The sequence below is a fragment of the Cynocephalus volans genome, chromosome 11 (assembly GCF_027409185.1).
Source record: "Cynocephalus volans isolate mCynVol1 chromosome 11, mCynVol1.pri, whole genome shotgun sequence".
NCBI lineage: Eukaryota > Metazoa > Chordata > Mammalia > Dermoptera > Cynocephalidae > Cynocephalus > Cynocephalus volans.
Window position 1 is genome coordinate 17,234,190 of NC_084470.1, and position 15,237 is coordinate 17,249,426.

Consider the following 15,237-nt stretch of genomic DNA (forward strand, 5'->3'; position numbering starts at 1 on the left):
CATGTGAAAATCATACTGTAAAACCAAACACTAACTCTGTTATCACCATTTTCACTAACACTACAATTAAAATTCTAGCTTTTATGAGTATTTGTGGGGCTGGCTGATTAGCTCAGTTGGTTAGAGCATGTTGCTGATAACACCAAGGTCCAGGGTTTGATCCCTGTAACTGTCCAGCCACCAAAAACAAAAACCAAAAAGAATAACATTATAATAGTTTGACAGTGTAATACCTTTAACATTTCTCATAAATCTACAAATTTTGATAGAACTAATCAACCTATTTTTAATGTGGTTCCTTTTAAATGTACTACCTTAATTATTTAAATTTTGAAGAGATTTATTTGTTTCTGGTTTTCCATATGCTGTTACAAATCATTATTAAAATTTAGAAGTTTTAAATAAAAATTCATAAACTGGACTGTCATCACATAGAAGTTATTAACTTATGTCTTTTCTTAGACTCTTGAAAAACTATCCTAAAGTACTTGGAAGGCACTTTTACTTTAAATGTCCATTTTAATAAATGATATTGTATACATGGCAACACAGAAAAAAATAGGTTGATAACAAAGAGTTCTAAACTTTAAAAATGAAAAAGAAGGGTAGGTACTTCCATAAGTCTCTTTTTTCCCTACTAAATAGCTACACTCTATAAGTATTTTTATAGTCATCAATAATAAATAACAACTCATCCTATGTCTTTTGTATCAACTTTATATCTTTTTAACTTTTAATAATAGATTTACATTTAATCCTCACAACAACATTGTAAAGAAGGCAAGACAGATACTAATATTTGCCTTTTGCAGATGAAGAAACAGAGGCTCAATAAGTTAAATGACTGTCCAAAGTAAGATAAGTTATAATGGTAGAGTTGGAGCAAAACCCTCTAAGCAATCATCCCATTCTTAGTTATGTCCTAAATATGATACCATAATATATTTAGTGTAATTTATTTAATGAAATAAATTGAACTTAAATACTTAAATTGACACTTTTAAAATTTCATCTTATAAGTTTTTAATCACTCAATATTTTTTCTATATAACCTAGTACCTACTGTGGATTATGAAGACTATCGGAGTGTAACTCGTTTTCTAGACCTCATACCTCAGGATACTCTCGCAGTAGCTTCCTTTCGCTCCAAAGCATACACACGAGCTGTAATGCACTTTGAATCATTTATCACAGAAAAGAAGCAAAATATTCAAGAGCATCTTGGATTTTTACAGGTTTGAAGTTAATATAGTGAATTTAGTAATGAAAATTAATATTGCCAGTTTTTATAGTTATATTCATTTTACTGAGCATTTAATTATTGAGTGTTTTAAATGCTGTGAATAGGTACTAGATACTTGTAAGCACTTTAGAAGCTTACAGATTATTGGGGAAGAGATAAACATCAGTTAGGTATAATTTCTTAAGTACAGTGATGTAGATATGCCCTGAGAAAGGACATTTAACTCATCCTCTATTTGGGGTTGGATGGGATATGGGACTGGCTAAGCCAGGGGTCAGAAATGGATTCTTGGTGATGAAGTCTTAATGAGTGAGTGATAGATAGTTAGGGAGGCAAGACATTCTAAGCAGAGGCATCCCTATAGAGTTAGTAAAAAACATGGTGTATACTAAAAAGTAAAGTGTCAGTTTCGGAATGGCAGAAGAAAGATAGACATTTAGACAAAGGAAAGATCACAAATCATAGAGGTCCTTTTAAGTTGCCCAAGCTTCTCAGAGGGTGTGAACTAGGGAAGTGTTAACAATCACAATGACATTTTAGTTAAATGCCTGTAGAAGTTGTGCAGGAAAAGTTTGAAGGGCTATGATTCAAGGCATTGCTATCTTTCTTATGAAAAGTGTGGGCCTGAATTTGGGGGTGGGTGAGTAAGGGGATGTACTGGCTATGTCAGGTATTGGGCATGAGAATACTGGTGAAATAATGGTTTAGGTGGTAATATTATGATGGTGTAGGGAAGAAAAGAAAATAAGGGTAGGTAGAGCTAACACAATAGGATTAAATAAGAGATCAATATTTGAGGGCTTTTTTGGGTCAAAAAGCAAAGTATGGTAAACAAACTGGAAGATTAGTAGTTGTCTTAAGATAAATATTAGCCCTTTCCTGTCTTTGTGTTCCTCTTTGTCTAATTTTGGTTCTGTGGTTTGTTGTTGAAATCTTCTCCTTACACAGTTGCCCAGCTCCTTTCTCTTTCTACCACTGTGTTGTACCCATTTTGTTAAACTCCAACCATGTAAACAGTTGAACATTGCTGGAGAAAAATTACACAATGGGTTTTATGATGTTTCACTTTTCATGTTCTCAAACATTTGTAACAATGCAGAACTCCTTAACACTGCCTTTAGAACTTCTGTGTTTCTCTAGTAAGCCTACTTTACCACTCTTCAAGATGGCTGTTTCTTACCTTCTCTTCATTTCCCTTCTACCTCAGTCTCAACGATGATCTTGCTTCATCATTCATTAAGGAAATAAAAGCCAAATGTTTACCAAACCTGCAAATGTGTGACATCTGCACCATATTCTTTTTCTTCTCTTCTGTTATTCCTAAGAATCCTTTCCTGTCAAAATTCAATCCTTCTGCTTGTTCTTGATTTCAAGGATTTCACTCCATCAAATATTCTTTGTTTCTCTAGCATCATTAATTTCTCTTCCTGACCCAGAGTATATAGAGCACTTAGATATGCTCTGGTGTCTCCTAATTTTTTATAAGTCCCTTGATCTTACATTGCTTCCGTTCACCCTTTGCACATTCCAACAAGACTTCTCTTTTTCTTTCCTCTTGACACTATTCTTGCTAAGAAAATCAGTGGCCTCCATGTTACCAAATCTAATAAATATTTCCTAGTTCTTGTTTTCTTAACCTCACAGTATCATTTGACCGCTTCTTTTTCATTAAGACATTTGTTTTTCTCCCATGGCTTCACTCTCTAGGTATCTTCCACCTTTTCTAGTTTCTTCTCTCAGTTTCATTTGCTAGCTTTTCTTTGCCGATAAATGTAGAAACTCTATTCTCAGCATTTTTTCCTTCTCTTTCTCTATTTATTTCCTAGGTCATTGTAACCTTCCCATCTTTAAAGAATGCCTTTGTGCTAATTACTTCCCAAATTTTTGTCTTTAGCCTCAATCTCCTTTGAGCCTAGATTGATATTTTGGTTTTCTTGAAAGCATTTCAGTACCAATATGAGGGTACTTCAAAAAGTTTGTGGAAAAATGGAATTAAAAGATAATGAGAATCTTTTCATGAACTTTTGAAGTACCCTATTATATTAAAATGCTTATTGAAATTTTAAAATTCAATAAAATACTTATAACTGTACTCAACAGAATCTATTATCAATTGGATTCAAAGAGAGTTTTAGGATCTTGAAGTTCTTTATAACTTTCATGATCAATAACAGTTCTGATGTAGATTTGTGTTTAAGTGGAATAAGAGTGATGAGGTAATAGGATGTCTGGAAATAAGTTTGTAATTTTACTGTGAATCTGCCTTGAAACAAATACTTATTGTTACTTTGTGGAAAACTTCCTCATATGTTCTTTTTGCATGAACTGGTGGTTTTATAGTTTTATAGTTGTGTTTTTTCCTTCATTTGATTGTTTTTTAATTGTTTGACAAAGAAATTGTATGCTGCTATGCACGAACCAGATGGAGTGGCTGGAGTAAGCGCAATTAGAAAGGCAGAGCCATCTCTAAAAGAACAGATCCTTGAACATGAAAGCATTGGCTTGCTGAGGGATGCCACTGCTTGTTATGACAGGGCTATTCAGCTAGAACCAGACCAGGTAAGACAATAATTGGAAGACAACGCAATGAAAAGATTCTTGAATAGCAGCTCTAGAAACCTTAGTTTCAATACTGTCTCTGCCAGTGCCACAGTATGTGTGGAAAATATTTAACCCTCTCTGAGCTTGAGTTTCCTGACTGATAAAAATAGAGTGTTGTGCTAAATGATCTCAAATATCCCTTCCAATGCCAAATTTCTGTGACTTTAGACATCCTTCAAATAAATGAGATTTTTTGTGGAGTATATTTATATTAAAATGTGTATTTAATAACTCTAAAATGTATGTAATTTTAATTGGCTATTAAAAGTATGTCATGGGGCTGACCCCGTGACTTACTCGGGAGAGTGCAGCGTTGGGAGCGCCGCAGCGCTCCCGCCACGGGTTTGGATCCTATATAGGGATGGCCGGTGCGCTCACTGGCTGAGTGCGGTGCGGGCGACACCAAGCCAAGGGTTGCGATCCCCTTACTGGTCACAAAAAAGACAAAAAAAAAAAAAAAAAAGTATGTCATGCATCAATTTTTAGTAATAGTGATTCTCTACAGAGAAATTTTTTCATGTTTCACATCCTTTCCTCTCCCCCACCTGCAGTTCCCTGAAATGGTCCCTTAGAATCACTAAGCTATAATTACTAATGGGAGTAAGTTGTCTATTAGGACAGAAAAGAGGTTTAGAATCATTGATTTGATTCTCTCTAACCTTGGGGTATTGCTTTTTGTCATTTTTGACATGTTTATTTTCTCAGAAGCTCAACGTACAAAGCCTTCATTTTTCACAATCTTCAGTTTTAAAGAATGCTACATAATCCTATTTAACTTTTTACTTACTAAAGCCCAAAGTCTGTATTAGTAACATTATGACCTTTGAGTTTAAGTTTTTATGTAAGAAATATGACAAATAATCTTTAAACAATATATTATAGTGGATATTTTTAATACTTACTACTTTTATATTTGCTCTGAACTAAAAATTAGACCAAATCTGGAAAAATATAATAAATATAATCTGAGATTTTTTAGGTTGTCTGCCTTCTTTTCCGTTACCTTACTTGTTTTAAGACAGTGATAGGGAGTCCTGCCATGTAGCTAAGCAAGTCAATTATTAAACTAAGAAAGGGGGATATCAGTTAAGTTGTTTTTGGTTTCTAAGATATATTTGAAGTGATAATTGCTATTTTAAATATTTTTAAATTTCTAGATCATTCATTATCATGGTGTAGTGAAGTCCATGTTAGGTCTTGGTCAGCTGTCTACTGTAATCACTCAGGTGAATGGAGTGCATGCTAGCAGGTAATATTTTTCTTTCATTATTCTATCTGAATGGGGAATTTTTAATTAGTTTTAACTTTTAATTAGAATTAGGTGACTTAATGTTTACTAAAGTAATGAAATGTTTTATATATTTGCATGGTGTTGGCGATAAGCACCAAAAATTTTTTTCTCCTTTTTCATAAGTCAATCTGCTCTTTAACGGCTTTATTCTGTCCGAAGAATCATCCTCGAATTGTATTTGCTTTAAGACAGGAACCTTTCAGAGCCCACCTGCTATTGCTGAAGCTCATATGGGCACTTCCTGAGCCTCCAAAGGCATCTAAACTCTGTCTATAGTACCAGCACCAAATATTTTATGTGCTGGAGATGGTGTAAGGAACTTTCTGGTTAATTTATGGATTACCACTGTAGGCTGTGTGGGTTGTTTTTATCCTAAAGGAGTGATAAATATGAAAGCAGTTTTCCTTTCCTAAAGAAAATGGGTTTATTATAGCAACCAAATTATACAAAAAAGTAGTACTTACATGTGGCAAAGATTAAGGCTGAACAGTTCTTCCATTTTGGACATTAATTGTGGAGGTTAGCTCTGCTCTTCAAGCTGCTTTGAGCTGAAAGCTTTATTCCTTAATATACTCACCAGAGCCCAACTGACTACTCTGTGCAGTGAGATTTGGTCAAAAGGGAATGGTTCCTTAGCCAAAGAACACACAGACAACTGTTTGTAGTTAGACCACTCTGAAAGCAGCTTCTTCTCAATACAGTTCCTATAAATTCCAAAACTAGTTCAAAAAGACTACTATTCTACAGTGTCTGGGGGCAAAGAAGTTCACTTTTGGTCAGATGGTATCATAGTAGTGGAATTTATGAAATGATAAGGGAACCTTTGCCAAAGTAGGGAAAGAATGGTTATATGTTATAGATGTGTTTCTCCAGATTAGTTGAGAGGCCACATGAAAAAAGGAATTAAAGGAATTTGGGTAAGTTTGTCATGGCTCTAGTTGGGATGTCAAGTTTCCTTATGATATGTACTGCACAGTTAGACATTCCTTATCTTTTCTTTGGGTCTGAGATACATAGAGCTTCCTGATCTCTGGGTTGTGAAAATGCATGTTGTATTAGTTTCTGTTACTTATAACAGAATACCTAAAACTGGCTAATTTTTAAAGAAATTGAATTTATTTCTTACAGTTTTGGAGCCTCAGTCCAGGGGGTGCATCTGGTGAAGGCCTTGTTCTTCAGGGAAACTTTTTTTTTTTTTGGTGGCTGGCCAGTACTGAGATCCAAACCCTTGACCTTGGTGTTGTAACCAGCCAGCCCACTGGAAACTCCTTACAGTGAAATCGGGTGCCCCATGATGAATGGGTCGAGCAAGAGAGCTAACCTCCTCACTTGCTCTTCTTTTAAAGTCATCAGAACCACACCCAGGACCACCCATTAAACCATCACTGGATTGATCCATTGATGAGGGTACAGTCCTCACAATCTAATCACCTCTTAAAGGCCCCACCTTTCAATTACCATAATAAGATTTCCCATCCTCTCAACACTGTTACAATGGAGATTAAGCTTCCAATACATGAACTTTTGGTGGACACATTTGACCCATAGCACTTGTGTCAGTAATCAATGAAGGGATGCTATGTCATTGTGAAGCAAATGTTCATTGAGGGACATGTTTTCCTTGGGGAGTATCTCTATTTGCATTTAAATAAATATTTCTCCAAAAATATTGATTATGATTGACCTACACATCATTCTTTATAATGTATTAATTTATGTGGGTAAGTTCTCACAGACTGATCATCATTGCCATTTGGTACTTTTCAGTATATGGCTTGATAAGACACATACCCTCTGGATAGCAAATACTGCTAATTCTACTCAGGTTTTTATCTTGAAATTTTGATATGTTGGTGTCCAATGTAAAGCTTGTAAAGTCATTCAAAGTTGGACTTTTGAAAATTTCATTTCTGTTGTTTTTCATTTAGTCTTGTTCTAAATTGTTTCTGGTGGTGTTCATATTTAGAAATTGAAGCATACTCAATATTTATGCTGCTATTTTTAGATTTTTTAAAAAGTAAAAATTGATTGTTTTGTTTGTTATATTTTCATTATGTATTTTTACTGCAGAAAGAGCAAGGAGGACTTTTAAGGATATTGATCCCAGTCTCTGAGTCTGTTACCCTATTTATACTATGGATATACATTTGCTATATGCAGTGTCATTAGATAATTAAATGGAAAAATGTATCTAACTTAATATCTAGCACATATCAGGTATTCAGATGGTATGGTTAATAAAGAAACATGAAGAAAGTCTTAACTGCTTCTAATGTCACCTAGGTAGAATGCTTAGAAAAGAAATTAGCCTATCTTGCACTGCTTTTGCAAACTCAAATTTTAAAGTAACTGAAAATAGTTTAAGAATAGGTGTATTTTGGGGGAGCTAGTTTTGAATACTTTGTTATGCCATTGACTTATCATTTGTAACTTTCTTATGCTCTTGGTATTAAGTGTCCTATGGACCTCTCAACTGCCCCTGACTCTCACCACCAGCCCCTATATGTTTGTCTTAACTTTAATTCAAAACCCTAAGTTATTGGAATTGCTTACCTCTGAATTCATGTGTGTTAGAGATAACTACTTTGTATCTAAGTACAAAATATAATACGATACAAATACATTAAATAGAACAATAAATAAGTACAATAGAGTATCTAAACCAATGAAAAATCTCTAAATAACACTTTAAATAAATTAAAGTTTAATTGATGTGGGTTTTTTCAATAGGTCTGAATGGACAGATGAATTAAACACATACAGAGTGGAAGCAGCTTGGAAATTGTCACAGTGGGATTTGGTGGAAAACTATTTGGCAGCAGGTAAAATTGCTTCTTAAAATATGAGCAGTTTTAATATGCCATAAATATTCCGACTTAAGTAACTCAGCAACATTCATAATTAATTCATTAGTCTGTTTTATGATTGCCTTGTTTAGTTGTTCAAAGTAGAATGAAGCCATCTGTTCAGTATTTCTGTTGGCCATTTTATCAAATGAAATAAAACTGGTTTCTGGACCCAGCTACCATGACATTTCTTGACTCTTCATTTGTTTTTCAGATGGAAAATCTACAACATGGAGTGTCAGACTGGGACAGCTATTATTATCAGCCAAAAAGAAAGATATCACAGCTTTTTATGACACACTGAAACTAGTGAGAGCAGAACAAATTGTACCTCTTTCAGCTGCAAGCTTTGAAAGAGGCTCTTACCAACGAGGATATGAATATATTGTGAGGTATTAGGGGATTTCCATTGTTATATTTCTAGTCTATAAATGTCACCTGACAGGATTGGAAATTTTTGATGAGTAAATAATTCTGATAGTATGATTGGTATCATGTGTAGCTACACAAAACGACTCTCATTCTTTTTACCTCACAATCACCCTATAGTTTTTAAGAAAATATTCTAACATCTTTCAGTTGGAAAGGTAATTATGAGACTAATAAAAACATAAGAAAAATATATTTGTCCTCTTATAGTATCATAGTTTACTTTCTGTGTAACTAATGTAAATAATCTAGACATCTGTTGTACCTGGCACATTGGTGCTTGGAACTTGGTTAAATGCATTTAACATTAAATGTTAAATGCATTTAACATTTCCTCCCTCCGTGCTCCCCCCACGCCAAAAATATAGGTATTACATCACCAGAAAAGAATATTAAGAATATTAAAAGAATATTAAAGATGATGTGAGGAAAAAAATGATGGAAAGCATTTAGGTCTATTAATTCACCTGAGGAAAAATGACAAAATAAGTATTGTAATTGAACTATAATAAATTTAAAAGATAATTATCTTTTAAAAAATTAAGCAGTTTTTTTTACGTTAGAGGAATTCACTGTATTTCTATATCAGCCCCTTTGGGAACGTCTTAATGAAATCAGAGATTGGACCACTGAATTTAATTCTATTTTGTAGCTACTCAACTATATCCTTGTGCCTTGAACACTGAGTTATAGAAACTGATTGTTATACAAGGAGGGGAAAGCTAGTGTGAATGTATTATGGTTTCTGTCATTCTTAGAAAAAAAAATTAAAACTGCATTCATTTCACAATTTTTTACTGGCATTAACTATGCTAGGCCCTTTGATAGTAGCATCAGCAATATATGCAAATATTTCATGTTTGTTTATAATGGATCCATATTTTTTTTTTTTTAATTATTTAACTAATTTTTATTCATTTATTTTTTGACAGCTGGCCAATACAGGCATACAACCCCTTCTCCTTGGTGTTATCAGCACCACCCTCTAATCGAGTCAACTAACCAGCCAGCCTAAAATTAATTTATTTTTGAATTGACACATGTTGATTGTTCACATGGATCCATATTTTCTTAAATCTTTATATAGATGAGAAAGTTTGATTTTCATGGATTTGAATTTAGTTTTATATACCCTTCTTTCATTTATTTCATAGGAATTTGGGGATCACAACAAAGTACTAAATGTTTAAACCAGCATAAATTGGTGTTTACCTCCAATTTGAAAAGATATAAATGCTACTGTTTATGTATCAAGAATGTATATTAAAGTTCTACCAAAGAAAACTGCACATTTTAGATTCTTCATGGCTGATTTAAAGTACATGCTTTATATATGAAATGAATTAGCCAGGATGGGGGATAACATTTTAACATAGGCTGTATCTATTTTCAGATTGCATATGTTGTGTGAATTGGAACATAGCATCAAACCTCTTTTTCACCAGTCTCTAGGTGACAGTTCTCATGAAGATTCTCTAAACTGGGTAGCTCGACTAGAAATGACCCAGAATTCCTACAGAGCCAAGGAGCCCATCCTGGCTCTCCGGAGGGCTTTGTTAAGCCTCAACAAAAGGTTTTTCATACTACTTTTCTTTTTATGTCAGTTATCTTAAGTTTAGTATTATATTTGGTTATATTTGGGAGTATTTGTATTTCTTAATTTTCTGTCTGAATCTATATTTTTCTATTTTCAATTGTCAGGACCATACTGTGTAGTTGAAACGAACTAAAACTTAAGAATCAGTTTTATATGCCATTTATCTTTTTAAAAAATGTTAAAACCTATGTAGGGGAGGTACTGATATAAGGCAAGAATAAAGTCTTCATAGACTTAGATAAAAATGGAGCACTATAAGAACATTAAAAGCAGGGTTTTTAAAACAAATTAGTCATTGATTCCTTTGAAATGGTATATCAAGAAAGTTCTTTGTTGGGAAGAAATATTTTAGTTAAGTTGGTGAGAGCTGGCCAATTAGCTCAGTTGGTTAGAGTGCAGCCTTGTAAGGTCATGGGTTTGGAACCGTGTACCAGCCAGCCACAAAAAAAGAAAAGAAAAGAAAAAGTTGTTAACTATGCTTACAAATACTCTTTTTTCTCCCTCTGTTTTGTTACTTTCCTTTAGGCCAGATTACAATGAAATGGTTGGAGAATGCTGGCTACAGAGTGCCAGAGTAGCTAGAAAGGCTGGTCACCACCAAACAGCCTACAATGCTCTCCTTAATGCAGGAGAATCACGACTTGCTGAACTGTATGTGGAAAGGGCAAAGTGGCTCTGGTCTAAGGTAATTGTCAAGAGAATGCCATCAAATATATATATCCTGCTGGAGATTATGTACTTCCAGCAATGGCCCAACTGAGAGAAAATCCGTACACCAAATTCAGAACCTTCGTTTTCTATAAGTTTCTTCATTAGTTATCTACCATAGCCTGGAAGAAGCTGTTCCTTCTATCCCGCAGTCCCCAAATACCTTCCCACTTCAGTTTTCATCTGTTCTACATTTTTTTTTTTGAGGAAATTTACCAACTTTTACTTTGTTTTCACTTTCTGTATGTATACATGGTATATGTAGTAGGCACTCAGTATTTGTTAAGTGAAAATAGCACTGTCCCTTACTTACACATTTGGTAGATAATTATTTCTGTGTGTACTTGCCAGTATTACTGTCAAGATTCACTTCTAATCTAGTCTGTTAGGAAGGGCCTAGCATCAGAATAGAAGTTCCCAGCAATCCTTAGATTAAAGTAATAGCTATAAGAAGGGAGCTTTTCCACCCATCATTTACTTATTTATTTATTTTACAGTTAAATATACATAACATAAAATTGACCTTTTTTTTTTTTTTTACTTTTTAAATTAATTTTTCATTGAAACATCTTGATTGTACATATTTATGGGGTACAGAGTTATATTTCAGGATGTATACAATGTGTGATGACCTAATCAGGATAATTAGCATATTCGTCATTGCAAAACTTAATCATTTCTTTGTGATATGAACATTTGATCTCCTCTCTTCTTATTGTTTTAATTTATCAATATACAATATAGTTGATTTTTTGTGTCCCTTTACCAATTCCTGCTTTTCCTAGAAGGGAGCTTTTTAAATATCTGAAGTAACTTGCAATTTTTATGCCCCAGATTTAAATCGCTATTACTTATATCTCCTTATATTTGCCACCAACCTAGAATTAGTAGTAGGTATAGACACTTAGCAACTATAGTTGGTGCCATTTGTGTTTTCATCAACTTTGTGGTGGGTGAGAAAGGACAGAGGAGGAGATGTTTCCTGGGGGAGAGGAAAGTAATAAGTCAGCCTGCATTACTTGGCACCTGGTCACTTTATAAGCTGGTGCTACTCTGTTTTAATACCTTAAACTCAATATGTTTAAAATGCAATTCATTATCTAATACTCAATACCTGTTTCTTTTCCATGTTTCCTATTTTTCTGAACAAGACCATTCCATCCTCTTATCTAAAACAGAAATCTGGGCATCATCATCAACTCCTTCACCCTCACTTTCCTAAATCTTTCCTCTTCAATTTAGAAATGTCTCTTGAATCCTCTCTCTCTTACTTATTTCCACTACTTTAATTCATGCGTGCCTTTATTATTTATAGCCTCTAACAATATCAACAGACTTTTTCAAGATCTCACTATTTCTCAGTGCATATTACTGCAATCTGTGATCTTTCTAAATTGCACATTAAATCATGTTGCTCCTTCAAAAAAATTGAATCCTTTAATGTATTCTTCAAGGCCGGCCCGTGGCTCACTCGGTAGAGTGCGGTGCTGATAACACCAAGGCCACGGGTTTGGATCCTATATAGGGATAGCCGGTTTGCTCACTGGCTGAGCGTGGTGCTGACAACACCAAGCCAAGGGTTGAGATCCCCTTACCGGTCATCTTTAAAAAAAAAAAAAAAAAGTATTCTTCATACCTCAGGATTAATTCTGAGCTCTAGGACATATGATATGCATGGCCCTTTCTGATCGAGTCCCAGCCTACTTCTTCACTTTCATTCATCATTATCTCACAAACTCTTCAGCTTAAGCTAAAATCAAATTGTTTTTCTCCCAATTAAAATAATTATTCCTCTACCTAGAATGTCCTTCACTAAATCTCTGCCAGGAAAATTTCTCCTCATTTTTTAAGACCTAATTCAGATTTTCTCCATTGGTAACCTTCCTTGACTGTTGATCTCCATTTTCCTGTATCTTCAGGTAAATTTCGGGGACTGCTTTCTGTATTCTCTTTAATATTGTATATTGTTTATGTAATGTGTATTCCTCTGTTGTAGCACTCAGCACAATGTGTTGTTATTTTACATAGTCTATTTCCTCACTTGACCATGAACTTTTTTATGGCAGACATTTGGATTTATTTATGATTGTTATTGCCAGTCTCTACATATATCTACAGATCCCTGAGTTTAGATTAATCATAAAATGAATGAATGACAATAAGGGTTCTACATGAAATGAAGCAATGATTTCTTTTTAGAATTTTACTTTAATAAGAGAGAAATGAGAGATAAACATGAAAAAACAAGTAGATTTCTACATAAACATATTTAATGAACTTTAAATGTTAATAAGTTGCTTTGCAGAGAATACAAATATGTTCTTAGATTAAAATGGTTTTTTTTGCAGAGAATACAAATATGTTCTTAGATTAAAATGTTTGTTTTTTTAGGGTGATGTTCACCAGGCACTAATTGTTCTTCAGAAGGGTGTTGAATTATGTTTTCCTGAAAATAAAACCCCCACTGAGAGTAAGAACACGTTAATCCATGGTCGAGCTATGCTACTAGTGGGCCGATTTATGGAGGAAACAGCTAACTTTGAAAGCAATGCAATTATGAAAAAATATAAGGCAAGTATATGTATAATGCAATTTCAATTAGAAACTCAATGATTCCGTTGTTTTTAGAACTGGATAAAATTTATATGGAAAAAATACATGTATAAAAATAGCCAGGAAACTTTTTTGACTTTTTTTTTTTTTTTTTTTTCCCTCAGTTTATTTATTTTTTATTTTTTTTATTTTTATTTTTTTAATTTTATTTTGTCGATATACATTGTAGCTGATTATTGCTCCCCGTCACCAAAACCTCCCTCCCTTCTCCCTCCCCCCCTCCCCCCCAACAATGTCCTGTTTGCTTGTTGTATCAACTTCAAATAATTGTGGTTGTTATATCTTCTTCCCCCCCCCCCCGGTTTGTGTGTGTGTGTGTGTATGTGTGTGTGTGAATTTATATATTAATTTTTAGCTCCCTCCAATAAGTGAGAACATGTGGTATTTCTCTTTCTGTGCCTGACTTGTTTCACTTAATATAATTCTCTCAAGGTCCATCCATGTTGTTGCAAATGGCAGTATTTCATTCGTTTTTATAGCTGAGTAGTATTCCATTGTGTAGATGTACCACATTTTCCATATCCACTCAACTGATGATGGGCATTTGGGCTGGTTCCAACTCTTGGCTATTGTAAAGAGTGCTGCGATGAACATTGGGGAACAGGTATACCTTCGATTTTTTGACTTTTTAATGAGTATATTACCTAAGATATTGAATTATCACAAAATAAATAGACTCATGAAACTACCACCCAGGTCAAGAAATAGAATATTATTAGCATTCCACAACCCCCTTCCTTTTCACCCCAATAATCACTATTTTTATCTCTCCTTCCCAAGTTAGCTGCATCCTAGTTTGGAAATTTTTGAGCAAAGACAATAGGTACTAAGATTTAATAGATGGTATTATAAGAGATACACCTCTCAATAACCCATGGGTCAATGACAAAATTGCAGTGGAAACTTAAAAATACTTTGAACTGAATGATAAGAAAAATATGACAATCAAAATTTGTTGGATGTAATTAAAGCCATTCTCAAAAGGAATTTAAAACTTTATTTGCATATATTAGAAGAATATAAAGGCTCAAAATTAATGAGCTAAGTATCCATCTCAAGAAGTGAGAAAAGGAACTGAAAAAGGAAAACAAAAACAAAGAAAATAGAAGAAAGGAGATAATAAAGCTAAGAGCAGGTGGCTAGAGTTCGTAGGGTAGACTAACCAAGAAAAAGGAATTAAATGGAGAAAAAGTTTATATCTGCATAGGAATACCCCTGAGTTGTTAGCTAAATACCAAGCTGCACATAAATAACTTAAGATTCTATTAGGCCAGGCTTGGAACAATAGCTGAGGAAAGAAAAATCGTGGGGAAGCTATAAGAAGAACAATTTCCAGGGCTTACAGAGGACTGAGAGTCATTCAACCCACCAGCCACATGGAGAAGGAACATTCAGCAGAAACCCTAAAAGGGCCACACCTCAGAAGTGGGGCTAAATTAGCCCAAGAGTAAAAGCTACTCAACATCCACCCTAGAGGAGCATAAAAAACAAGCTTCTAAAAGGATTAAGCTGATGATTTCAAGTAACCTTACTGCCTGGCAGATAAAAAATCTAACTCTCTTTAAAGGAATATAACAAAATCTACAACTTAACCACGTAAAATTACCTATGTCTGGCATCCAATAAAAAATATAAAGGAACAGGAACATCTGAGCAATATACAGAAGAAAAATCAATCAATAGAAATAGTTCTAGAAATGACAGAGATGATGAAATTAGAAGATAAGGATTAAAGAACAGCTGTTGTAAACGTGCATCATTTGCTTAAGAACATAGACAAAAACAAGAGCACAATGAGGAGAGAAATCAAAGATTTAAAAAAGACAAATGGGAGGAAGAGCCAAAGCAAGTGACACAGACCATGCTAATCTTTAGATCAAGGAATTGTTGCGTTCTGAGCAAGATACAT

At 34.1% G+C, this 15,237-nt stretch overlaps 1 protein-coding gene across 1 annotated transcript in view; it reads left to right on the top strand.

Annotated features, from left to right (window-relative positions):
* ATR (ATR serine/threonine kinase) overlaps positions 1–15,237 on the top strand; it is a 117,259-nt gene that overhangs the window by 69,056 nt on the left and 32,966 nt on the right. The window contains exons 28-35 of the mRNA XM_063113819.1: positions 1,057–1,235; positions 3,638–3,802; positions 5,002–5,093; positions 7,866–7,957; positions 8,196–8,373; positions 9,804–9,983; positions 10,533–10,692; positions 13,107–13,286. Coding sequence (XP_062969889.1) covers positions 1,057–1,235; positions 3,638–3,802; positions 5,002–5,093; positions 7,866–7,957; positions 8,196–8,373; positions 9,804–9,983; positions 10,533–10,692; positions 13,107–13,286 — 1,226 coding nt within the window. The remainder of the gene's footprint in view (positions 1–1,056; positions 1,236–3,637; positions 3,803–5,001; positions 5,094–7,865; positions 7,958–8,195; positions 8,374–9,803; positions 9,984–10,532; positions 10,693–13,106; positions 13,287–15,237) is intronic.